This window comes from Engystomops pustulosus, chromosome 2, assembly GCF_040894005.1.
Source record: "Engystomops pustulosus chromosome 2, aEngPut4.maternal, whole genome shotgun sequence".
NCBI lineage: Eukaryota > Metazoa > Chordata > Amphibia > Anura > Leptodactylidae > Engystomops > Engystomops pustulosus.
Window position 1 is genome coordinate 7421310 of NC_092412.1, and position 26183 is coordinate 7447492.

A 26183-nucleotide genomic window follows, 5' to 3' on the forward strand; every position below is an offset into this window, starting at 1 on the left:
CTACTCCCCAAACAGCACTTCTAAGAGAACCTTTTGTATAAGATCAAGTGTAGTAGCGTTCTTATAAGTTTAGGATATGGCGGGTGAGGGGAATGTAAACAGATGCGCAAGAAGCGCTGAAATAATATTGGTAAATGATAAAAGTTTGCCAGTATATTTTGTGGATAACACAGCAGGGTGGCGACAAAGTTAACAACTTTGATGTGGAATCCATGAAAACATCCCAAATTTCTGCCTGACACACCTCGTTTGATAAGGGGACGATGTATGGAGGCAGCTATATGGACGACTTTTGGAGGTAGCAATGGAGACAACGTGTGGAGGCTGCTATGGAGACAATTTAATTTGGATAGTGCCTGTATGTGGCAGTCCAAAAAAGTTTTCAAACCAGAGGAGCAGGTAGGTGGCCCTCCAGAAAAATGAAATAGATTGAGTGCCTGTATGTGGCAGTCCAAAAAAGTTTTCAAACCAGAGGAGCAGGTAGGTGGCCCTCCAGAAAAATGAAATAGATTGAGAGCCTGTATGTGGCAGTCCAAAAAAGTTTTCAAACCAGAGGAGCAGGTAGGTGGCCCTCCAGAAAAATTGAATTGATTGAGTGCCTGTATGTGGCACTCCCAAAAATTATTTTAAAACAGAGGACCGGGTAGGTGGCCCTCCAGAAAAATTAAATGCATAAAGTACTATAGCTAGAGCCAGTGGGCCCTGTCAAAAAATAGCCAGTTTCCTCTGCCTTAGTGTACAAAGAGGAGGGGAAGGAGGAAAATGAGGAGGAGGAGGAGTGGATAAATTATTCAGGTTGAGCTTCCTTCACCTGGTGGAGATTGGAAATTATGAGAAATCCAGGCTTTATTCATCTTAATAAGCGTCAGCCTGTCAGCGCTGTCAGTCGACAGGCGTGTACGCTTATCGGTGATGATGCCACCAGCTGCACTGAAAACCCGCTCGGACAAGACGCTAGCGGCAGGGCAGGCAAGAACCTCCAAGGCGTACAGCGCCAGTTCGTGCCACATGTCCAGCTTTGAAACCCAGTAGTTGTAGGGAGCTGTGTGATCATTTAGGACGATGGTATGGTCAGCTACGTACTCCCTCACCATCTTTCTGTAAAGATCAGCCCTACTCTGCCGAGACTGGGGACAGGTGACAGTGTCTTGCTGGGGTGACATAAAGCTGGCAAAAGCCTTGTTAAGCGTACCCTTGCCAGTGCTGGACAAGCTGCCTGCTCGCCTACTCTCCCTCGCTACTTGTCCCGCAGAACTACGCACTCTGCCGCTAGCGCTGTCAGAAGGGAAATAGTGTTTCAGCTTGTGCACCAGGGCCTGCTGGTATTCATGCATTCTCACACTCCTTTCCTCTCCAGGGATGAGAGTGGAAAGATTTTGCTTGTACCGTGGGTCCAGGAGAGTGAATACCCAGTAATCGGTGCTGGAATAAATTCTTTGAACGCGAGGGTCACGGGATAGGCAGCCTAGCATGAAATCTGCCATATGCGCCAGAGTACCAACGCGTAAGAATTCACTCCCCTCACTGGCCTGACTGTCCATTTCCTCCTCCTCCAACTCCTCTTCTTCTGCCCATACACGCTCAACAGTGAAGGACTCAACAATGGTCCCCTCTTGTGTCTCGCCAACATTCTCCTCCTCTTCCTCCTCATCCTCCTCCACCTCCACCTCCTCCGATATGCGCTGAGAAACAGACCTGAGGGTGCTTTGGCTATCAACAAGGGAATCTTCTTCCCCCGTCTCTTGTGACGAGCGCAAAGCTTCCGACTTCATGCTGATCAGAGAGTTTTTCAACAGGCCAAGCAGCGGGATGGTGAGGCTGATGATGGCGGCATCGCCACTGACCATCTGTGTTGACTCCTCGAAGTTACTCAGCACCTGACAGATATCAGACATCCACGTCCACTCCTCATTGTAGACTTGAGGAAGCTGACTGACCTGACTACCAGTTCTGGTGGAAGTTGACATCTGGCAGTCTACAATCGCTCTGCGCTGCTGGTAAACTCTGGATAACATGGTTAATGTTGAATTCCACCTCGTGGGCACGTCGCACAACAGTCGGTGAGCGGGCAGTTGGAGGCGGCGCTGCGCTGCCCTGAGAGTGGCAGCATCTGTGCTGGACTTCCTGAAATGCGCACAGATGCGGCGCACCTTCGTGAGCAAATCAGACAGATTGGGGTATGTCTTGAGGAAACGCTGAACTATCAGATTTAACACATGGGCCAGGCATGGCACATGTGTCAGTCTGCCGAGTTGCAGAGCCGCCACCAGGTTACGGCCGTTGTCACACACAACCATGCCTGGCTTCAGGTTCAGCGGTGCCAGCCACAGATCAGTCTGCGCCGTGATGCCCTGTAATAGCTCTTGGGCGGTGTGCCTTTTATCGCCTAGGCTCAGCAGTTTGAGCACCGCCTGCTGTCGCTTAGCGACGGCACTGCTGCTGTGCCTAGAGCTATCGACTGATGGCGGCATGCCCACGGATGGTAGTTCGGAGGAGGTGGAGAAGGGGTGGGAGGAGGAGGAGGCATAGTAGGCCTGAAAGACCTGGACCGAGGTAGGCCCCGCAATCCTCGGCGTCGGCAGTATATGACCAGCCGCAGGGTCAGACTCGGTCCCAGCCTCCACCAAGTTAACCCAATGTGCTGTCAGCGATATATAGTGGCCCTGCCCGGCAGCACTCGTCCACGTGTCCGTGGTCAGGTGGACCTTGTCAGAAACGGCGTTGGTCAGGGCACGGATTATGTTGTCTGACACGTGCTGGTGCAGGGCTGGGACGGCACATCGGGAAAAGTAGTGGCGGCTGGGGACTGAATACCGAGGGTGGCCGCCGCCATGAGGTTGCGAAAGGCCTCGGTCTCTACTAGCCTATAGGGCAGCATCTCCAGGCTAAGCAATCTGGAGATGTGGACATTAAGGGCTTGGGTGTGCGGGTGGGTTGCACTATATTTCCGTTTCCGCTCCAGCGTCTGGGGTATGGAGAGCTGAACGCTGGTGGATGCTGTGGAGGATCGTGGAGGCGACGATGGGATTTTTGTGCCAGGGTCCTGGGCAGGGGGCTGACTATCAGCTGAAACAGGGGAAGGAGCAGTGGTGTGCACGGCCGGAGGTGAACGGGCTTGGTGCCAATGAGTGGGGTGTTTAGCATTCATATGCCTGCGCATACTGGTGGTAGTTAAGCTAGTAGTGGTGGAACCCCTGTTGATCCTGGTTTGGCAAAGGTTGCACACCACAGTCCGTCGGTCATCCGGTGTTTCCTTAAAGAACCTCCAGACTTCTGAAAATCTAGCCCTCGCCGCGGGAGCCCTCGCCACGGGAGCTTCACTACGTGACACATTTGGCGCTGATGCACCTGCTCTGGCCCTGCCTCTCCATCTGGCCCCACCACTGCCTCTTCCAACCTGTTCTGGTCGAGGACTCTCCTCCGTCTCAGAAGCACTGTGTTCACCCGGCCTCTCAACCCAGCTTGGGTCTGTCACCTCATCATCCTCCGATCCCTCAGTCTGCTCCCCCCTCGGACTTCCTGCCCTGACAACAACTTCACCACTGTCTGACAACCGTGTCTCCTCATCGTCGGACACCTCTTTACACACTTCTTCCACTACGTCAAGAAGGTCATCATCACCCACAGACTGCGACTGGTGGAAAACCTGGGCATCGGAAAATTGCTCAGCAGCAACCGGACAAGTGGTTTGTGACTGTGGGAAGGGTCCAGAAAACAGTTCCTCAGAGTATGCCAGTTCAAATGCCAAATTTTCCTGGGAGGGGGCAGACTGGGGGGGAGGAGGCTGAGGTGCAGGAGCTGGAGGAGTGCCGATTTCGGTGACATGGGTGGACTGCGTGGAAGACTGACTGGTGAACAAATTGCTCGAAGCATTGTCGGCAATCCACGACATCACCTGTTCGCACTGTTCGGGCCTCAACAGTGCTCTACCACGAGTAACTTCAGTAACTTCAGACATGAACCTAGGGAGTGTAGCTCTGCGGCGTTCCCCTGCTCCCTCATCAGCAGGTGGTGTCTCACCCCGCCCAGGACCACGGCCTCTGACCCCTGCAGTAGTTGGACGCCCACGTCCTCGCCCTCGTCCTCTACCCCTAGCCCTCGGGTTAAACATTTTGAAAATGAAAGTTATAACTTTAATTTTTTTTTTTACTTTTTTTTGTGTTTTTTTGTGTTTTTTAGTTTTTTTTTGTGTTTTTTAGTTTTTAAAACCAAACAATGCTATCCTATTGCTATGGCTATTTTCTAGCCAAGTATGAAAGCACACTGCTATGCCAGATGAGATGACGCTGAGTTATGAAAAAAATAAACGTAAAATAAAAAGGAAATGGCAGACTGTGCCTAATTGAAATCAAACCCCTAATAAATTTTCCCACTTCGGTCTTTGCGATGGATATGTGCGTCACTAAGTGCTAAACACAGCGGTCGCAAGTCTCACTCCAAATTCCTAACAATTGGCTAGTATATGCACTGCAGCAAGTACAGCCACCAGCAGATCAACCAGAAATAAAATATATATAACGCTACTGTAGGCGTAAGTAAGCCGTTTGGATTCTCCTATGGCTATTTTCTAGCCAAGTATGAAAGCACACTGCTATGCCAGATGAGATGACGCTGAGTTATGAAAAAATAAACGTAAAATAAAAAGAAACTGCCAGACTGTGCCTAATTGAAATCAAACCCCTAATAAATTGTCCCACTTTGGTGTTTGAGGTGGATATGTGTGTCACTAAGAGCTAAACACAACGGTAGCAAGTCCCCCTGCAAATTCCTCACAATATGGTACTAGCTGCAAATAAAAAAAAAAAAAGTATAACGTTATTGTAGCCCTAAGAAGGGCTGTTGGGTTCTTGTAGAATCACTCCTGCCTAACAGTAAGCTAATAGAACACCCTAACGCTTTCCCTGACCAGCAGCAGCTCTCTCCCTAGCGGCATCCAGACACAGAATGATCCGAGCAGCGCGGGCAGCGGCTGGTCTATCCCAGGGTCACCTGATCTGGCCAGCCAACCACTGCTATCGACGTGTAAGGGTACCACGTCATGCTGGGTGGAGTGCAGAGTCTCCTGGCTTGTGATTGGCTCTGTTTCTGGCCGCCAAAAAGCAAAACGGCGGGAGCTGCCATTTTCTCGAACGGGCGAGGTATTCGTCCGAGCAACGAGCAGTTTCGAGTACGCTAATGCTCCAACCAGCATCAAGCTCGGACGAGTATGTTCGCTCATCTCTAATTATCACCATTACCTCAACCATCCATTTTGGTCACATGGAACGTGTGCAGTCTTTATACTTCTATCACACACAACAAGGGGATCGATGCTGTCAGAAGTCTATTAGAACTTAACCAATTTGGTGATCAATTTTTCTTACAGATTCAAGGTACTGCGATGGGGTCTAATGTAGCGCCCCCCCCCCCCCTACGCGAAAACACCTATATGGCCTTCTTCGAGAATGATTACATTTACCAGAATACTCTTTTTCAACAAAATTCGAAATACTGGCGCCGTTACATAGACGACACCGGAATCACATCGGAACTTCAATTTACTTTACATTTTGACACCGTCAAAATGAACTTCTTGGATACCTTAATATTACTAGATCTGCAAAGACACATCTCAGTTGACCTTTACGTTAAACCAACGGACCGAAATACATTATTACATTACAATAGTTCTCATTCGATTCAAACCAAAAAATTTCTTCCCTTTTCACAATATAATCGTGTAAATAGGATCGTGAGCAATCCGGAGACAAAAACCGTTAGACTTTCTGAGATGACTACCAAATTCCAAAAACGAGGATATCCTTTAAAAATGTTACAAGAATCTTGTGATAAACTTATCACACAAACAACCTCCATGTCCCTACGGAAAACTGAAACAATAAAACGAATACCATTTGTACATCACTTCCACCAAACCTCTCCTTTAATATCCAGAACTATCAAGCAACACTGGCCCTTACTGAAAAAAGCCTACCCACAGATACCAGAGTTTCAAAGACCACCCATGATATGTCACAAAAGAACAAAAATCTACGAGACAAACTAGTAAAAGCCGACATAGGAAGCTTCTCTAAGAAAACCAGACAATCATTTTTTTCCTCTCCAAAGAAAGGAACATTCCCATGTTTGAATTGTAGTCAATGCTCCTCAGTAATCCGCGGAGAATCCTTCTGTCATCCTAGAACGGGACAACAATACGCCATTTCTGATTACTTCACGTGTAATTCACGCTACGTAATATATTTACTAAAATGCCCATGCGGCCTACTCTATGTAGGAGAGACCACCACTCCCACTAAGGACCGAGTGAGCAAACATAAATCCACCATAAGAACGAACCAAAATCTACTTCCGGTTCCAGCACATTTTAACCTCCATCAACATCGTCCTTCACAACTAAGATTCCAAGTCATTGACACAGTGGAGACACCAGGAAGAGGGGGCAATAGAACAAAACTTCTACGCCACAGAGAATCATATTGGATTCATACATTGCAAACCATTGAGCCATTAGGCTTGAATCGCGCTTATGATCGGAGATTTACATAAAATGTATACTTCTAGAATCTGTGTATGATTAAGATATATGTTTAAATATCATACTTTTCTCATTTCAGAAAAAATAGAAATATTGAAATAAGTTTCTCCCCCACTACTTCAATCCGGATGGTAGAATGTCAATTGTTCCATGCACATCAATCAACCTGTTTTTGACATATTGAATTTTTAGTTGCTATGCTTAAGATTATGTAAATGTTTTGATCTTTTTGCTAGCCAGATCATTTATGATACAATCTCTTTATTAAGACACACACACTTACCTTTATCCATAGCGCTTCCTATTCATTACGATTTTCACATTACAACACTAAGTCCGTTGACGTGCGCAGTAACACTCTCACGAGGCGCCACACATCGCGTCCCTCTTCTCCATCGCAATCCTTATTTACTCTTGTATTGAATTTTGAATCATTTTACATTACACACAAGTCTTCTTTTGATAGCACTTCATGCCATAGCTTCTTTATTAATATACACACTTACCTCTACAAACAGCGCTTTCCTGACCAAGTCTCCGGTCATGCGCAGTAGCGCTTATACGATGCGCCACATGTGCCTCCTCCTTCTCTATAGCAACCTGTCTCCCTTTCCGGTCTTGCGCAGCTGACTCTGGATGACGCCGGGTCAGTGTATAAATAACGTGCGCACATGCAACCAGTGCTCCGGCCTCACCTAAACTCCATATACCTCCACTACAAAGTAAGTCTTTTACAATAGATTCCTTTCTACTCCTACATGCTGCTTATGTTTAATCGTGCTTTCACTAATGAGACGCTTTTACAACTTCTATCCACCTCCTTATAACCTGTTATTCCCCTTCACTCTGACACTGAGAGCTTATATTAACTATTTCATAGTTTTACTTGTTTCCAGTAACTACTTTCTCTGGATTATTCCTAAAAAACTTTTCTTTTCATGAATTACAACTATGTGACAAGATCATGTTACCTAATCCAGACTATTAGAATATAATATATTCCTACTGTTATGTACTTTTTCTATGATATTTGCCCTTCATTTAACGTAAATAACATTATATATATCCTTTGTATAATACTTGTAAAAGATGATGTAGATTTACATATATATATAGAGCGATGTAACGACCCTCCCTAATACCTGATTTATTATTCATTTTTCAGAATAAGATCACACTTGACAAAGGTCGAGATGACCGAAACGTCGTAATAATTTTTGATCTATTTATGTTTGAAATAAGATGTTATGATACAAAACTACTTCAAGGTGAAGGCCGATTACTATGAATTCTTTCACTACAAATACAAAATTAATTAAGCAAAGAAAACTCATTGTGTGTGCCGAAAATTCATCTATCTTGTATAAAGTGGACTGAGAATCCCAATTTTTTTGAGCACCACACATTTTAGTAGAGTGCGGTACCTCTGCTACTACATACACTATACATAGCCTTACCTCGTGTTGCTGGAGACTGTAGAGGATTAGGGGCGGAGGGGCTTGTACAGGAAGTGACACAGAGACCCTCAGCCCAGCAGTGAAGTGCAGACCCCCACCCCCCCTCCTCTATATAGAGATAATAGGACAGTGATGAGATGTAGAGGGGGGAGGGGGGAGGCAGCACAGAGGAGGTCTGTGTATAACTGCAGTCTACAAAGTCATCCAGCAGTATACAGCAAGAGGACCCCAATGTATAGCTCCAAGGCTCCCCCTATGTAATCCCATCTATAACATATCATGTACTGTATATATGGGTGAGCTTAGCTCCTGCTCTTGTCTGTGGTTTTAGACTTGCTGTCCTACTATTTACCATGCCAGACACCTTCAGATGGGTGCCAAGAAGAGAGGGGCACAAAGACTGTTAGCTCTTGTGTCCCTATGATCCTCATACACTGTAAGCTCTTGTGTCACCCCTCATCCTCATAGACTGTAAGCTCTTGTGTCACCCCCTCATCCTCATAGACTGTAAGCTCTTGTGCCCCCCCTCATCCTCATAGACTGTAAGTTCTTGTGTCACCCCTCATCCTCATGGATTGTAAGCTCTTGTGTCGCTCCCTCAACCTCATAGACTGTAAGCTCTTGTGTCACCCCCTCATCCTCATAGACTGTAAGCTCTTGTGTCCCCCCTCATCCTCATAGACTGTAAGCTCTTGTGTCACCCCTCATCCTCATAGACTGTAAGCTCTTGTGTCCCCCCTCATCCTCATAGACTGTAAGCTCTTGTGTCCCCCCTCATCCTCATAGACTGTAAGCTCTTGTGCCCCCCCTCATCCTCATAGACTGTAAGTTCTTGTGTCACCCCTCATCCTCATGGATTGTAAGCTCTTGTGTCGCTCCCTCAACCTCATAGACTGTAAGCTCTTGTGTCACCCCCTCATCCTCATAGACTGTAAGCTCTTGTGTCCCCCCTCATCCTCATAGACTGTAAGCTCTTGTGTCACCCCTCATCCTCATAGACTGTAAGCTCTTGTGTCCCCCCTCATCCTCATAGACTGTAAGCTCTTGTGTCCCCCCTCATCCTCATAGACTGTAAGCTCTTGTGTCCCCCCCTCATCCTCATAGACTGTAAGCTCTTGTGTCCCCCTCATCCTCATAGACTGTAAGCTCTTGTGTCCCCCTCATCCTCATAGACTGTAAGTTCTTGTGTCACCTCTCAACCTCATAGACTGTAAGCTCTTGTGTCACCCCCTCATCCTCATAGACTGTAAGCTCTTGTGTCAACCCCTCATCCTCATAGACTGTAAGCTCTTGTGTCACCCCCTCATCCTCATAGACTGTAAGCTCTTGTGTCACCCCCTCATCCTCATAGACTGTAAGCTCTTGTGTCAACCCCTCATCCTCATAGACTGTAAGCTCTTGTGTCCCCCCTCATCCTCATAGACTGTAAGCTCTTGTGTCCCCCTCATCCTCATAGACTGTAAGTTCTTTTGTCACCTCTCAACCTCATAGACTGTAAGCTCTTGTGTCACCCCCTCATCCTCATAGACTGTAAGCTCTTGTGTCACCCCCTCATCCTCATAGACTGTAAGCTCTTGTGTCACCCCCCTCATCCTCAGAGACTGTAAGCTGTTGTGTCACCCCCTCATCCTCATAGACTGTAAGCTCTTGTGTCACCCCCCTCATCCTCATAGACTGTAAGCTGTTGTGTCGCCCCCATTATCCTCATAGACTGTAAACTCTTGTGTCACCCCCTCATCCTCATAGACTGTAAGCTCTTGTGTCACACCCTCATCCTCATAGACTGTAAGCTCTTGTGTCCCCCCTCAACCTCATAGACTGTAAGCTCTTGTGTCACCCACTCATCCTCATAGACTGTAAGCTCTTGTGTCCCCCCTCATCCTCATAGACTGTAAGCTCTTGTGTCCCCCCTCATCCTCATAGACTGTAAGCTCTTGTGTCACCCCTCATCCTCATAGACTGTAAGCTCTTGTGTCACCCCTCATCCTCATAGACTGTAAGCTCTTGTGTCACCCCCTCATCCTCATAGACTGTAAGCTCTTGTGTCACCCCCTCATCCCCATAGACTGTAAGCTCTTGTGTCCCCCTCATCCTCATAGACTGTAAGTTCTTGTGTCACCTCTCAACCTCATAGACTGTAAGCTCTTGTGTCACCCCCTCATCCTCATAAACTGTAAGCTCTTGTGTCAACCCCTCATCCTCATAGACTGTAAGCTCTTGTGTCACCCCCCTCATCCTCATAGACTGTAAGCTGTTGTGTCACCCCCTCATCCTCATAGACTGTAAGCTCTTGTTTCCCCCCCTCATCCTCAGAGACTGTAAGCTGTTGTGTCCCCCCTCATCCCCATAGACTGTAAGCTCTTGTGTCACCCCCTCATCCTCATAGACTGTAAGCTCTTGTGTCCCCCCTCATCCCCATAGACTGTAAGCTCTTGTGTCACCCCCTCATCCTCATAGACTGTAAGCTCTTGTGTCACCCCTCATCCTCATAGACTGTAAGCTCTTGTGTCACCCCCTCATCCCCATAGACTGTAAGCTCTTGTGGCACCTCCTCATCCTCATAGACTGTAAGCTCTTGTGTCCCCCCTCATCCTCATAGACTGTAAGCTCTTGTGTCATCTCCTCATCCTCATAGAATGTAAGCTCTTGTGTCCCCCCTCATCCTCATAGACTGTAAGCTCTTGTGTCCTCCTCATCCTCATAGACTGTAAGCTCTTGTGTCACCCCTCATCCTCATAGACTGTAAGCTCTTGTGTCACCCCCTCATCCTCATAGACTGTAAGCTCTTGTGTCCCCCTCATCCTCATAGACTGTAAGCTCTTGTGTCACCCCCTCATCCTCATAGACTGTAAGCTCTTGTGTCACCCCCTCATCCTCATAGACTGTAAGCTCTTGTGTCACCCCCTCATCCCCATAGCCTGTAAGCTCTTGTGTCACCCCCTCATCCCCATAGCCTGTAAGCTCTTGTGTCCCCCCTCATCCTCATAGACTGTAAGCTCTTGTGTCCCCCCTCATCCTCATAGACTGTAAGCTCTTGTGTCACCCCCTCATCCCCATAGCCTGTAAGCTCTTGTGTCCCCCCTCATCCTCATAGCCTGTAAGCTCTTGTGTCACCTCCTCATCCCCATAGCCTGTAAGCTCTTGTGTCCCCCCTCATCCTCATAGCCTGTAAGCTCTTGTGCTCCCTATCATGGTGCGGCTGGTGTGACATGTGGTCAGGATGGGACATCTCTTGGGACAGATGGGGTGAAGCTACAGATGACCATTCTTCTGCCTGACACCTCCCTGGAGACCTTCCTGCAGGAACACAGACCTCATTCTCCTCCAGCTCCATGACTTCTCCTGCTCCAGAGCGGCCGACAATAACAGCTGAGGTGCGGCCCCCTCCCTGCGTGTGGCGCATGCTGCTTCCTCGCCTGTGCCGGAATCTAGCGGCCCCGGATGGTGCAGCGCTGGTCTTCTCCTCTGAGGTACTTTTGCACCACACACACAGAGCAGCCAATGCTCGGATCCCTGGTGAGCACTTCCAGAGCCAGTTTGAAAGTCTGGAATATGTGTATGCAACATCCCCCCCAGGGCCTAGCCATTTCTTTGGGCCTGGAAGCAGCCGTGGCCCAGAATACCGGAGTGGCTGGCGGTTGCGGCCTAGGGCACACTGTGGTCCCGGTGCTTGGTATGGGGACCGGAGGGCTGTCCTACAGCCTGGCAGCTCTCCAGCAGGTGAAATATGGAGGGAGAGGCTGATGTACTGGATCTCCCTGGGGCAACCCCTGAGTGTCTGTAAGATATGTCCCTGTGTAACGGAAGGGGAAGCCCGTGGTGGTAACAGCCGTATCCAGGGATCAGACAGAGGCAATGTTGTGCAAATCAAGTCACAGATCTTTATTGAACGGGTAGCAGGCAATGGGCCAAAACAGTCAAACAGCAGATTCTGGTATTGGAATGGTCATGGAGAGTGGTCCTCAGGAATAATACACCAGCCTGGTAGTAGATGCCGGCTGGGAGAGCTGAGATGGAGCTGTGTCCAAACTGTGGAAGCTGCAGCTCTGGGTTAGAGTCTCCTGACTCAGTCCCTGGGATTGGTTTCTGTGACAGCACTGAAGGTGCACTACACACTGACTCTAATCACTCTGTGCATGTGGTCTGGACTGCGGACAAAGACTAAGACCATGTGCTCCCCCTGTACAGGGGTTTTATCCTCCCCCTGGTCAGGTGGTGGCACCTCTCCAATCACACTCCAGTGTACAATACAGCCACATAATTGGATAACATCTTACAGCCATTTAACTATTGCCTTTCCAGGCCGAGGCTACAGCTGCAGATACCTGAGATCTCCCTGCATGATCCCTTGGGTGAGTTGGGCAGGATCACCAGATGGGTCCTGACAGGTAGAGGGCGCTATTAGCAACTACCCCCTTACCTACACGTTGGCAGGGGTGTTGCATATACAACCAGATTTCCATTGGTGGCGTTACACATTGGTGATCTGCCAGGTAGGTACTTACCATATTTTATTACAGACTTAAATAACTGGAAAAAACCAGGGATTTCCTCCATAGGTCGGATGTGGGAGAAAACTCATCGACTACTATTTAAGGATATTAGTGAAAGGTGTGAAGTACAGGCGGTCCCCGGGTTACGTACAAGAGAGATTCCGTAGGTTTGTTCTTAAGTTGAATTTGTATGTAAGTCGGAACTGTAGATTTCATAATTGTAATCCAAGTCAGAATTTTTTTGGTCTCTGTGACAATTGGATTTTAAAAATGTTGGGTTGTCATAAGAACCAGGAGTAACAATAAATCTTCATTACAGACGCCTGTGGGAGGCGCCTCTAAGATGCCTCTTCTCTTTCTACATGAGCCTCGCATTTCCCAACAAGGCAGAACCTGTTATATCGGTGGTTCTATCCCCCAATCACCTCACTATAATGTACGGGTCAGTCTCCTCAAAATGCTGGAGATGCCATAGGCCGAGGGGAAGGTCCTACAGATATTCCGGGACTGACGCTCATTGATGGAGATTTGGTGACAAGAGGAACAATTGCTGAAAGAGATTCTAAAAATCAAGGTAGATCTTTCCCCGGGATTGGTACCACTAGGAATGGGTCTCCTAGAGGTCCCAGCTGAGGAGCGGACTATAGTGTCCCATGTGACCACCACCGCACTTACCTCCATTGCCCAACACTGGAGGTCTACGCCGATACCTGCCTCTACAGAACGGACTCGTACAATAATAGTCATTGTTTAATGGAAACATCTACATCCGGGGCTGAGGGAACGCAGAATAATTGTAACAAGAAGCGGGAAAACTGGACCCAGTCTCCATATACTATCAGGACACATTGAGCTGCCGTAACAATGACTCGTTATAAGACAGAAATGTCCCAATAACACGAGAGGCTGTGACTATAGTCTCAGGCTGAGACGTCACCATTATCCGGGGAGGCGGAGACTTCTCCCAGGGAATATGTCAGGTTTGTCCTGCTGCTCTTTTCTATAGATTTGTTATTATTCTTCTCCTTTAGGTTCTCAGATAATCCCTGAGATATGTATAAAACGTGACTGTATGTTATAGAGAGACCATGTATGTAACTCAGATCTGTGAGATAGAGAGGAGACGCCTGGTGCTGTGTGCATTGGTGATGGATGATACTGCACACAGGAGTCTGAATACTTTCCGTATCTGCAGTAGATAAACTATATACAGTTAATTGCCAAAAGAGCTTGGAACTTGCAGGACTCATTGGTCCAGAGTCATTTCCAAAGACCCAGTCAGACACTAGGAAGGGGTCTTAAATTGGTGGGTTCTCACCCTTGTGGGGAATGTACAGTATGCCCCATAATCCTTAAAGGTAACTCCGGTAAACCAAGAAAAAGTTGTTCTACGCTCATACATCAATTGTCGGTATGGATTGATCTGTCCCCGTCCGAAAATATAGGTCGGTCAAACAACACAAGAGCTTCGGAAAAGAGTCCAAAAACACGTCTCCACCATCCATAATGCTGAACGGGATATGGCCAATGGCAGACAACTGACCACGGTGGCGAAGCACCTCCATGCCTTTCATCGGAACAACTCAGCCAAACTAAAGGTAGTGGGTTTGGAAAGAATCCAGTCCAACATTCAGGGAGGTGACATGGTACCGGCATTGTTACGACAAGAGGCAAGATGGATATTTCGCCTGGGTTCCCTATCCCAACATGGGATGATGCTGTTATACAATAAGGTATATTCGTGTTTTCTGTCTGTTCACATCATTCTCACTTTCCACTATTCCTCTCACCTTTATTTCACTTTGGGCACATCTTGAGTCGCCCTAATTTAGTAGTCTCATGATGTCACACTGTTTTATCATCGGCTTCTGCCTCTTCCCTACATCAGCGCACATTTTTTACACTCCTCTATCGCTCTCATTTTTCTACTTCTTCTACATTCTCTATTTCCTTTCCATCCTGGTTTCTCTGTCACCTTTATATATTGTGGTATCACACACGGTCTTACCACTGGACCTTTCACCTCACTCATTCATCATTTTTTGTTAATACATTCACATGGACCAGCTTTTAGATCATACTTACCCATCAACTCACTGGGGGTCATTTACTAAGGGCCCGATTTGCATTTTCCCGGCGTGTTACCCAAATATTTCCAATTTGCGCCGATTTCCCCTGAATTGCTCCGGGGTTTTGGTGCACGCTATCGGATTGTGGCGCATCGACGCTGGTATGCACACGACGGAAATCGGGGGGGGGCGTTGCTGAACGAAAACCCAACGGATTCGGAGAAACCGCCGCATTTTTTAAAAAAAAGTGTCGACGGACTCGCGCTTACCTTCACCCAGGATGGCTCGGTGAACTCCAGTGCATTCCGATGCTCTTCAGCGCAGCAGCGACACCTGGTGGACGGCGGAGGAACTGCCTTAATAAATCCCGGGTGGATGCGAATCCACCACAGAGAACGCGCCGCTGGATCGCGAATGGACGGAGTAAATCTGCCCCAATGTGTTTCATTCTCCATTTAGGTCTGTTTGTGACGTAATATTATATTCACCATTTCTCCTTCTCTGCGGTCCATGGAGCCCTCAGTCCTCACTTCCCAGAAGATCGTTCTTGCTTCTGATGCTCCATGATTTGGGGTCTTTCTGAGTGGCCCGCCAAGGTCTTCCCTGCCACCTCCATCTTGGATTTGCTTGCAACATTTTTGCATTGATTGATATATATTTCTAGATTGCTTTCTTAGATATCATTTGGGTGTTTCTCTCTGTGTACCTGGGCCCATGTCCGTATATTTGTTTGTGTAGTGCTAGATTTTATCTCTGCTTTATAATAAATAATATAACTCTTCTACATACTGTATCCCTAAGTTTAGATTTTGAAATGTACTTTTTTATAAGTGTCATGCACACCTTCACATCGTCTTTTCTCATCATGTGGAGATTTTAGGCACCGCCATATTCCACATTTATTCATTTGCGTGCATGAGCATTTCCTTATTCCACACTTTATACTGTTAGCTATCAGCACACCGCACACGCAGCGCATCAAATACGGCGCTGGGCGCCGCAATCTTGGTCACATGACTCTGTGTCATGTGACTTGTGGGCAGGACGTGCACGCATGCGCACTACACCGGGGATGACGCCGAGCACGACCACACCTGCTACCACCCACCATATCCACACCGGTATATATATCTGGTTACCCCCATACACCAGTTACCCCTGAGGAAGCCACTGCGAGTGGCGATACGCGAGGGGCTCTCCCAGGCTGGCGCTGGGTATGGAGGTATTGTTCTGGTGGGCCTTATTATGTGCCCTACCCTCCCTTGCGTTTTGTATACAGGATCTTTTTTCCTTTTTGAATGTTTTTATTGGTTTTTGGTTTGGTGTATATCATTTATTTGTTGTAATAAAGATTGTCATTTTGGTATAGCACATGGTTGTTTTGAATTTTTACTTAGCTTGCTTTTTCATGTGCTCAGTTTTCTATTTTCATATCTGATTTTGGATAAACTATATACAGTCGGCATCAGCAAAACCCATCCTAAGGAAAGATATCCAATCAGAGGGCTCCAAGCCGGTAACATTTCTTACACTATGAATATTAACATCACTTCTCCCCTGTGTGAGTTCTCTGATGTCTCCAAAGATTTGATCTCTGACTAAAGCATTTCCCACATTCTGTACATGAAAATGGCTTCTCCCCTGTGTGAGTTCTCTGATGTTGAACAAGTTGTGCTTTGCGTATGAAACATTTACCACATTGTAAACATGAAAATGGCTTCTCCCCTGTGTGAGTTCTCTGATGTGTAACAAGGTCTGATTTGTTACTAAAACATTTTGCACATTCAGTACATGAAAATGGTTTCTCCCCTGTGTGAGTTCTCTGATGTGTAAGAAGGTCTGATTTGTGACAAAAACTTTTCACACATTCAGTGCATGAAAATGGCTTCTCCCCTGTGTGAATTCTCTGATGTTGAACAAGTTGTGCTTTGCGAATGAAACATTTACCACATTCTAAACATGAAAATGGCTTCTCTCCTGTGTGAGTTCTCAGATGTGTAACAAGGTCTGATTTGTTACTAAAACATTTTGCACATTCACTACATGAAAATGGCTTCTCTCCTGTGTGAGTTCTCAGATGTGTAACAAGGTCTGATTTGTTACTAAAACATTTTGCACATTCACTACATGAAAATGGTTTCTCACCTGTGTGAGTTCTCTGATGTGTAACAAGGTCTGATTTGTGAAAAAAACATTTCACACATTCAGTGCATGAAAATGGCTTCTCCCCTGTGTGAGTTCTCTGATGTTTCCGAAAATCTGATTGGTGACTAAAACTTTTTGCACATTCAGCACATGAAAATGTCTTTTCATCTACATGAGTTTTAAAATGTGCTGCAAGATATGACTTATCAATAAATCTCGTTCCACATTCTGCACATGAAAATGGATTCTCCCCTGTGTGAGTTCTGTGATGATTAAGAAGAGGTGATTTTTGGAGAAAACATTTACCACATTCAGTACACGAAAATGGCTTTTCCCCTGTGGGAGTTCTCTCATGAACAGTAAGAGCTGACTTCTTGCTAAAACGTTTTCCACATTCTGTGCATGAAAATGGTTTCTCCCCTGTGTGAGTTCTCTCATGTACAGCAAGAGTTGACTTCTTGCTAAAACGTTTTCCACATTCTGTGCATGAAAATGGCTTCTCCCCTGTGTGAGTTCTCTCATGTACAGCACGAGCTGACTTCTTGCTAAAACGTTTTCCACATTCTGTGCATGAAAATGGCTTCTCCCCTGTGTGAGTTCTCTGATGATTATGAAGATTTGATTTGTGACTAAAACATTTTGCACATTCAGTACACGAAAATGGCTTCTCCCCTGTGTGTATTTGTATATGTGTAACAAGATTTGACTTCTGACTAAAACTCTTTTCACATTCGGTACATGAAAATGGCTTCTCCCCTGTGTGACTTCTCTGATGGTTAAGAAGATCTGATTTTTTCAGAAAACATTTACCACATTCAGTACATGAAAATGGATTCTCACCTGTGTGAGTTCTCTCATGTACAGAAAGAACTGACTTCTTGCTAAAACTTTTTCCACATTCTGTGCATGAAAATGGCTTCTCCCCTGTGTGAGTTCTCTCATGTACAGTAAGAGCTGACTTCTTGCTAAAACTTTTTCCACATTCTGTGCATGAAAATGGCTTCTCCCCTGTGTGACTTCTCTGATGATTAAGAAGATTTGATTTTGTGATAAAACATTTACCACATTCAGTACATGTAAATGGCTTCTCCCCTGTGTGAGTTCTCTGGTGTATAACAAGTTGAGATTTCTGAGTAAAACATTTCGTACATTCAGGACAGGAGAATGGCTTCTCTCCTGTGTGAGTTCTCTGGTGTATAACAAGATGAGATTTCTGACTAAAACATTTTTCACATTCAGGACATGAGAGTGGCTTCTCTCCTGTGTGAGTTCTCTTGTGTATAACAAGATGAGATTTCTGGGTAAATCGCCTCTCACATTTCGGACATGAGAACTTCTTCTTATCTCCAGGATTTCCTTCCTCTGAGGAAAGATGTGACTGATTATCTTCTACTTCACCACCAGGAGATGAGGGGGGACGTCCATGGGAACCTCTTGTACTTTCATCTCCTGAAAGATTTAGTGAAGAAATGAAAGTTGTGAGTTTCCTTTCTCCAGTGACTGTCTGACACTGTCATTCAAACGTCTGCCTGTCTCTGACACTCTCATTCCTGTGACTGTCTCTGTTTCCTACTGTCACTTTGTCAATAGGGAGATTTATCAGAAGTGTCTGAGAGCAGAACTGTTCTAGTTGCCCATGGCATCCAATCACAGCTGTATATAAAATTGCAGCTGATCTCTGATTGGTTTCCATGGGCAACTGGGACATTTCTAATGAATCTCCCCCTATCTCTGTCTCTCTCCATCTTACCTCACACATAAGCATCTCATACTTATTGTCTATAGTAACCAATCACAGCTCAGAGCTCATATTAATGATCTGTGGCAGAACAGCGGCCAATCACGGCTCAGCGTCTAACCGCCACAGCAGCACCAGCAGACAATGGCTCCTGTATATGGGGGGTAATAAGTGGGTTTTGGAAAGGTAAAAATCTGGAAAGGTCTTTGACATTCACTAAGTTACAGGCAACGACTGTGCAAAATTTAGTAATTGTAAATACGATGGTACAGATTCCTTTAGTGGACATACATAAATAGCTATATACACACATAGATACACTCACCGGCCACTTTATTAGGTACACCTGTCCAACTGCTCGTTAACACTTAATTTCTAATCAGCCAATCACATGGCGGCAACTCAGTGCATTTAGGCATGTAGACATGGTCAAGACAATCTCCTGCAGTTCTCCCGAGCATCAGTATGGGGAAGAAAGGTGATTTGTGGCCTGTGAACGTGGCATGGTTGTTGGTGCCAGAAGGGCTGGTCTGAGTATTTCAGAAACTGCTGATCTACTGGGATTTTCACGCACAACCATCTCTAGGGTTTACAGAGAATGGTCCGAAAAAGAAAAACCATCCAGTGAGCGGCAGTTCTGTGGGCGGAAATGCCTTGTTGATGCCAGAGGTCAGAGGAGAATGGGCAGACTGGTTCGAGCTGATAGAAAGGCAACAGTGACTCAAATCGCCACCCGTTACAACCAAGGTAGGCAGAAGAGCATCTCTGAACGCACAGTACGTCCAACTTAGAGGCAGATGGGCTACAGCAGCAGAATACCACACCGGGTGCCACTCCTTTCAGCTAAGAACAGGAAACTGAGGCTACAATTTGCACAAGCTCATCGAAATTGGACAGTAGAAGATTGGAAAAACGTTGCCTGGTCTGATGAGTCTCGATTTCTGCTGCGACATTCGGATGGTAGGGTCAGAATTTGGCGTCAACAACATGAAAGCATGGATCCATCCTGCCTTGTATCAGCGGCTCAGGCTGGTGGTGGTGGTGTCATGGATCCATCCTGCCTTGTATCAGCGGCTCAGGCTGGTGGTGGTGGTGTCATGGATCCATCCTGCCTTGTATCAGCGGCTCAGGCTGGTGGTGGTGGTGTCATGGATCCATCCTGCCTTGTATCAGCGGCTCAGGCTGGTGGTGGTGGTGTCATGGATCCATCCTGCCTTGTATCAGCGGCTCAGGCTGGTGGTGCTGGTGTCATGTATCCATCCTGCCTTGTATCAGCGGGTCAGGCTGGTGGTGGTGGTGTCATGGATCCATCCTGCCTTGTATCACCGGGTCAGGCTGGTGGTGGTGGTGTCATGGTGTCTTTGGGCCCCTTGGTACAACGCCACAGCCTACCTGAGTATTGTTGCTGACCATGTCCATCCCTTTATGAGCACAATGTACCCTGTAACATCTGATGGCTACTTTCAGCAGGATAATGCGCCATGTCATAAAGCTGGAATCATCTCAGACTGGTTTCTTGAACATGACAATGAGGTCACTGGACTCAAATGGCCTCCACAGTCACCAGATCTCAATCCAATAGAGCATCTTTGGGATGTGGTGGAACGGGAGATTCGCATCATGGATGTGCAGCCGACAAATCTGCGGCAACTGTGTGATGCCATCATGTCACTATGGAGCAAAATCTCTGAGGAGCTTCCAGCACCTTGTTGTATCTATGCCACGAAGAATTGAGGCAGTTCTGAAGGCAAAAGGGGATCTAACCCGTTACTAGCATGGTGGACCTAATAAAGTGGCCAGTGAGTGTATATATATATTAGCTCCCAACAGGTCCATACCCGCGCCGTGGGCGGCCCTTTCTATTACCAAGGGGGTATGCAGCACCCCTGCAAAATACAACTCCTATCAGATATAATAGAAAATCATTGAGACTGATCTACTCCGTGAGCCCCTCCAGTGTCTATAACCAGTAATGCAGCCGGTTAATATCTGCTTGTATTGTTGGGGTGGAAAGTTCTAGGTCTTTCCTTACTGAGATGGGATAAGAAGCACAAGGCTTACAAGCCCAGACACAAGACCTACAACTAAGGCCTGCAGGATTCACCTTCATGGCCTGCCCGGAGCACTGCGGAAGCAGCTCCACATCCATCTCCAGCCTGAAGATCCCTATACCAAGCTGTGTGCCAAACACCATCCAACCAGAAACCCTGAACCAGTTTCTCTGTTTCCTGCTGTTGCTGCCTTTGCCGTGTTCTGGAATAAAAGGAACAGTACATTTATGTCCCTCAAGTAATCAAGGGAAACGCCATAGGACAACCATTTGAATCTTCAGGACTGGGACATTTCTCTGGTGAATTTCTCTAAATGGATCCACTGCCACCCGCGCCCCCCCCTCCTGTAGCCCCGCCATACCCGCTGGTGTAAAGGGGAAATTAATTACAAATACTAGTGATACGCCACCATTTGTGATTGTTTCAGGGATTCTACGCCAGCGTTCTGGATGAGAAGCCCCATTGTCTATATGTGATGATGAGATGATGGTGGAGTCTAGGTGACCTCACACCTGCTCTGTCCTCTATAATCAGGAAGGTCTCCTCTTACCTGGTGATGTGAGGGGCTGGTGGTCCTCCATCATGATGTCCTTGTACTGGTCCTTGTGTCCTTCTATATACTCCCACTCCTCCATGGAGAAATAGACAGCGACGTCCTGACACCTTATAGGAACCTGACACCCACAATGACACAGTCATCACCCAGACCCCTCCCTTGTGTTATTGTACAATGTCCCAGCATTCCCGGCAGCGCTCACCTCTCCGCTCAGCAGCTCAGTGATCCTGGAGGTAAGTTCTAGGATCTTCTGCTCATGTATCAGTGAATGAGGTGGAGGCTCGGTGATGGGGCTCTGGATCCATCCTCCTGACACACGGGGGGTCACACACTCACCAGACGACTTCTTCACTACTGTGTAATCCTGTGTATGGGGAGACACTGATCACTACATAGATCCTAAGAATCCTTCACCTCTCCAGTCATTTCCCGCTGTTATTCCTAGAGATAAGAGCCGTGTCCTGGGAGACTCTCACCTCTCCGGTTATCAAGGAGATCATCTCCAGGGTGAGATCTTGGATCATTGAATCCTTCTGGTTCCTGTCCTTGTACATCCTTTGTGGGCCATTCTCCATCATGATGTCCTTGTACAGGTCCTTGTGTCCTTCTATATACTCCCACTCCTCCATGGAGAAATAGACAGTGACGTCCTGACACCTTATAGGAACCTGTAGTAATAGCACAAAACATGGCCATGACTTATTGTTTGAAGTTCTCCTTCCTTTGGTAATTCCAAGCAGAATGAATAGGGACAGATGTCTATAACTCAACTTGGCAAAGAAGCCTGCACAGCCGGGGCCGACCCAGTCACATACACTACATCAAAAGAATGAGATAAGGTCACACCTCACAAATATTCTGCATGTATGTAACACCCTATCCAGGATGAAAGAGATATGCTGAGTAGTATCTGGGGGGAGCCTGTCCTCCTTGCAAATTTAGAGTAGATAGGACTCCAAAACCCCCCTAAACTCCACTTTTATTTTACAACTGTTTGTCTTTTTTTTCCTGAGAATTGTATTTTTCTTTTGTCTGCATTGCACATCTATGTATTAAATTTTGAAAACTTAATACACTTAAGTCTTTGCTTGTAGCCAGAAAGACCTTAAAGGACATGTACCATCAGATTACCGAAGCACAAACGATTATTACTTACCTCTCTGTCTCGTCCCCAAGTGTAGCAAGCTTTCTTTCTTACATCTTTGCTTGGCCACATTTCTTAAAAAAATAATTTTATTGCATACGCAAATTAAAGGAAATCTACAATTTGATTTGATGCACTGTGAACCAAACATACCTTGAGACTTCTGCAGCTACATTGATGCAGGAATATATCTTGTTTAATCCCTGAGCTGAGTGGTTTTGCAGAAAAAACTATTCTAACATTCAGGACCTTGGTAAAGCTTGGTCAGACTGTCTGTCTACATAAACACATTACACTCAGAGCTTAGTCAAGACAGGACTAATAAACCAGAGCTGGATGACTCATACACAGCAGCTGGGGGATGGTGCAGCAATTGATTACTTCTGCCTTCAGGCACAACACAGTGATTACATCACTCTCTGTTGCAATGCATAACTAATGTGCTAGGAAAAGCGCCAAGTCCCAGCAAAGGAGCAACAGAGCTTCATTATCATAATTTTATTATTGTTTTATTAGCAAAACCACTCAGCTCAGGGATTAACGAAAATTTGATCCTGCATCAGTGCAGTTACAGCATTCTCTAGGTATGTTTGCTTCATAATGCATCAAATCAAATTTTAGGTTTCCTCTAAGCTGTGGTGCTCTGCAGAGAACCACTTGGCTCTGCCATAGTATCTACTATTTGTGCCTCAGGGCGGCTGCCACTGCCCCAGGAGTGTTTTGAGAGACGGTGATGTCACCATTTTCAAATTTCATGCTGGGCAGAAGGCAGTAGCGCAGGGAGTGTGAAATCTTGCACATGCACAAGGATGCACCACCCTGCGCTGCTGCTGAGCCGCCATCTTTACCAATATCCATTTTGAATCCTTCACACAGCACTACATACTATAAAATTGTGGTGCTGCAGGGATGTGCACCACCCCTGCCAATGTGCAGGCAGAGGAGTGTTGCGAATAAGCCCCTCAGTCTGTGTCTCTCCCAAAAGGTGAGCGGGCACAACTCACCCCAGGCATTATACAGTCCTATAGAGGTAATTAGCAGTGGTCGACCCTGCCTGTACAGCAAGGGTTAAGATATGTAATGATTGTTACCCAATGATATTCTGCCATGTGAACTGGAGTGTAAATGGTCATTGAGCCGCCACCTGACCAGGGAATAACAAAACCCCTGGACGGGAAGGGGCAAGGCCTCTTGACTTCCAGAAATCTCTTAGAGCTCTTAGAGGAGCATCTCTTGGAACCCAGCTCTCCCTAGAGAGCACATCATCCATCTGAGCAAACAGAGAGAGACAGTGTGACGCACACCTTCAGTGCTACACACAGAACACCCAGGACAAAGCTGCAGCTTCCATATCTGGACACAGCTACCTCCCAGCCTGCACCTACTACCAGGCTGGTGAACCAACTCCTGAGGATCACTCTCTATGACCACTCCAGTAATCCGGAATGCTCCTGTATCCGGAATCTGTAACCAGATAGTTTGGCCCGTTGCCTGCAGTTGTTCTAATAAAGAAACGTGAGTTATTTTGCACAATGTTGCCTCCGTCTGTTCCCTGGATTCTGCTGTAACACCAACGGCTCCCCCATCCATTACCCAGGGACTTCTCTTACAGACACTCAGGAGTTGCCTCAGGGAGATCCAGTACATAAGCCTCTCCCTCCATATTTCTTGCACACACCACCTGCTGGAGACCTGCCAGGGTGTAGGACAGTCCTCTGGTCCCCATACCAAGCACCGTGACCACGGCGTGCCCTAGGCCGCAACCGCCAGCCACTCCCGTATTCTGGAGGGTGCCGATTGTTGCCATGGCAGCCTACAGTCTCATAGAGTCATGGATACTGATCTCTAGTAACCTGCCAATGACTGTTAGAGATTAGAAGTAAAATTGCAATATATTCTAATAGTCGTATTGCATTATATTGTACAAGCGATCAGACCCTCCAGGGTTAAAGTGCCCTAGGGGGTGTGAAATAATAGTAAAAAATAAAAAAACATATAAAATAAATTTAGCTTTAAATCACTGCTCTTACCTTATGACACATATAAAAATAAACAGTAAAAAGCATAAACGTGTCAGGTTTCCTTACATCCCAAAAATGATAAAACATTATTCCCAGCCGTGAACACTGTGATGGAAAATAACCGCCAAATGTCCGAATTGCCACTTTTTCTCCATTGTTTCATACATAAATACTTGAGTACAGTATTTCAGACAGTCACGGAGGTCCCAAAATATAAATGAAAACGTTTAAAAAAATAAATGTAGTTGAAAATGTCAGCGCGACCCACAAAAAATATATAACCTTACACAGATCCGTGCAGTGGAGTACGAAAACGTTATTGGCCTCAGAATTTGGCAAAATTGCAAAAAGGGTCATAAAAGCGTTAATAATCTTATAGCTAATTGTGTCATCCATTATTTGGGGTTTATGAATTGTTGGGGGGGATGTAGACAGGCGCTAATAATGGAATAATAATAGCACAGGTGGTGGCAGGGAGCATCGGAGGGAGAGCCAGGGCTAAGAGAGGAGAATTTAGCGTAAAGGTGGGTGGAGCTTTATGTACTAAATTGTGAGACTGTAAGTGCACCCTGTGAGGTGACCTGAGAGTGGGGGGTTTGTCACAGAACCTGACACCCACAATGACACAGTCATCACCCAGACCCCTCCCTTGTGTTATTGTACAATGTCCCAGCATTCCCGGCAGCGCTCACCTCTCCGCTCAGCAGCTCAGTGATCCTGGAGGTAAGTTCTAGGATCTTCTGCTCATGTATCAGTGAATGAGGTGGAGGCTCGGTGATGGGGCTCTGGGTCCATCCTCCTGACACACGGGGGGTCACACACTCACCAGACGACTTCTTCACTACTGTGTAATCCTGTGTATGGGGAGACACTGATCACTACATAGATCCTAAGAATCCTTCACCTCTCCAGTCATTTCCCGCTGTTATTCCTAGAGATAAGAGCCGTGTCCTGGGAGACTCTCACCTCTCCGGTTATCAAGGAGATCATCTCCAGGGTGAGCTCCAGGATCCTTCTCTCTTTCTGGCTTCTTTCTTTCTCCATCCTTGGTCGGGAAGTGCTGGAACAGATCATCATCTTGTAAGAAAACTGATAATCCTGTTATAATGTGAGGGAAAGGATAAGGACTGAGCAGATGAAGCAGAGGGGCTCCAGACTCCGTTAACACCTTTGTAGCCCGGAGCCCCATCGGCTCATTTGCATAATTTGTTTTTGTAAAAACAAGGGAATAAGAAGCTAAAAGAAGAATAGATCCTGCCAGAGGGGGCGCACTAGTCAGTACTTGGTTTATGATCCTTTATCCTGGTGGTGTCCATTATTAATTTTTCAAATATTAACAATGAACATTTTATAATTTTGCCTTTTTTGCCAATAAATATCTTATTATTCATATGAAATAATGAGGGGTGTGGGTGGGAGGAGCCTGGTAAAGATATAAATATTTAGAATAATTTGGGTATTTCTCTGTATGTATGAATAATGAATAGCGCTGTATTATGTACATTTACTGGGGGTCTATTGCAAATAATTATTTGAGGACAAGACATATATGTCCACTTATACCGGGTACTTTACCTACACATGTACAGAGCCACTTCTAGTGTGTATTTATGGATGGAGCCTGGTTTTATCATTGATTGTATGGACAGAGCTTGGTTCTGGTGTTGTATTTGTTGATGTAACCAGATTCTGGTGCTGCTGTTATGTACAGATCTGGCTTTGGTGTTGTGGTTGAGCACGGAGCCCTATTCTGTTGTTGTTTATATAATAAGAGGTTGATTCTACTGCTGTATTTATGTTCTGAGCTCGGTTCTGGTGCTGCATTTATGTATAGATCCGGTCTGGTGTCATATTTATGGCCAAAGGCCAGTTGTCTTGTTGTATATATTTACGGTGGGAAACAATAAAAGGAGATCTCCACTGTAGCTCCTTTTACTCTGCACTTCTTACCTGTAGCTCCTCCTACTCTGC

General features: G+C 46.3%; 3 protein-coding genes across 3 annotated transcripts in view; 2 read left to right on the top strand and 1 right to left on the bottom strand.

Annotated features, from left to right (window-relative positions):
* Positions 1–26183, top strand: part of LOC140119779 (uncharacterized) — a 654457-nt gene that overhangs the window by 521392 nt on the left and 106882 nt on the right. The gene's annotated exons all lie outside the window — the stretch shown is intronic.
* LOC140119822 (uncharacterized) overlaps positions 1–26183 on the top strand; it is a 661039-nt gene that overhangs the window by 440613 nt on the left and 194243 nt on the right. The window lies entirely within an intron of this gene.
* LOC140119735 (uncharacterized) overlaps positions 15917–26183 on the bottom strand; it is a 35137-nt gene continuing 24870 nt past the window's right edge. The window contains exons 3-6 of the mRNA XM_072139091.1: positions 22204–22265; positions 20545–20693; positions 20279–20342; positions 15917–18151 (exon numbers count right to left, since the gene is read on the bottom strand). Of these exons, the coding sequence (XP_071995192.1) occupies positions 16104–18151; positions 20279–20342; positions 20545–20693; positions 22204–22265 (2323 nt within the window). The 3' untranslated portion in view covers positions 15917–16103. The remainder of the gene's footprint in view (positions 18152–20278; positions 20343–20544; positions 20694–22203; positions 22266–26183) is intronic.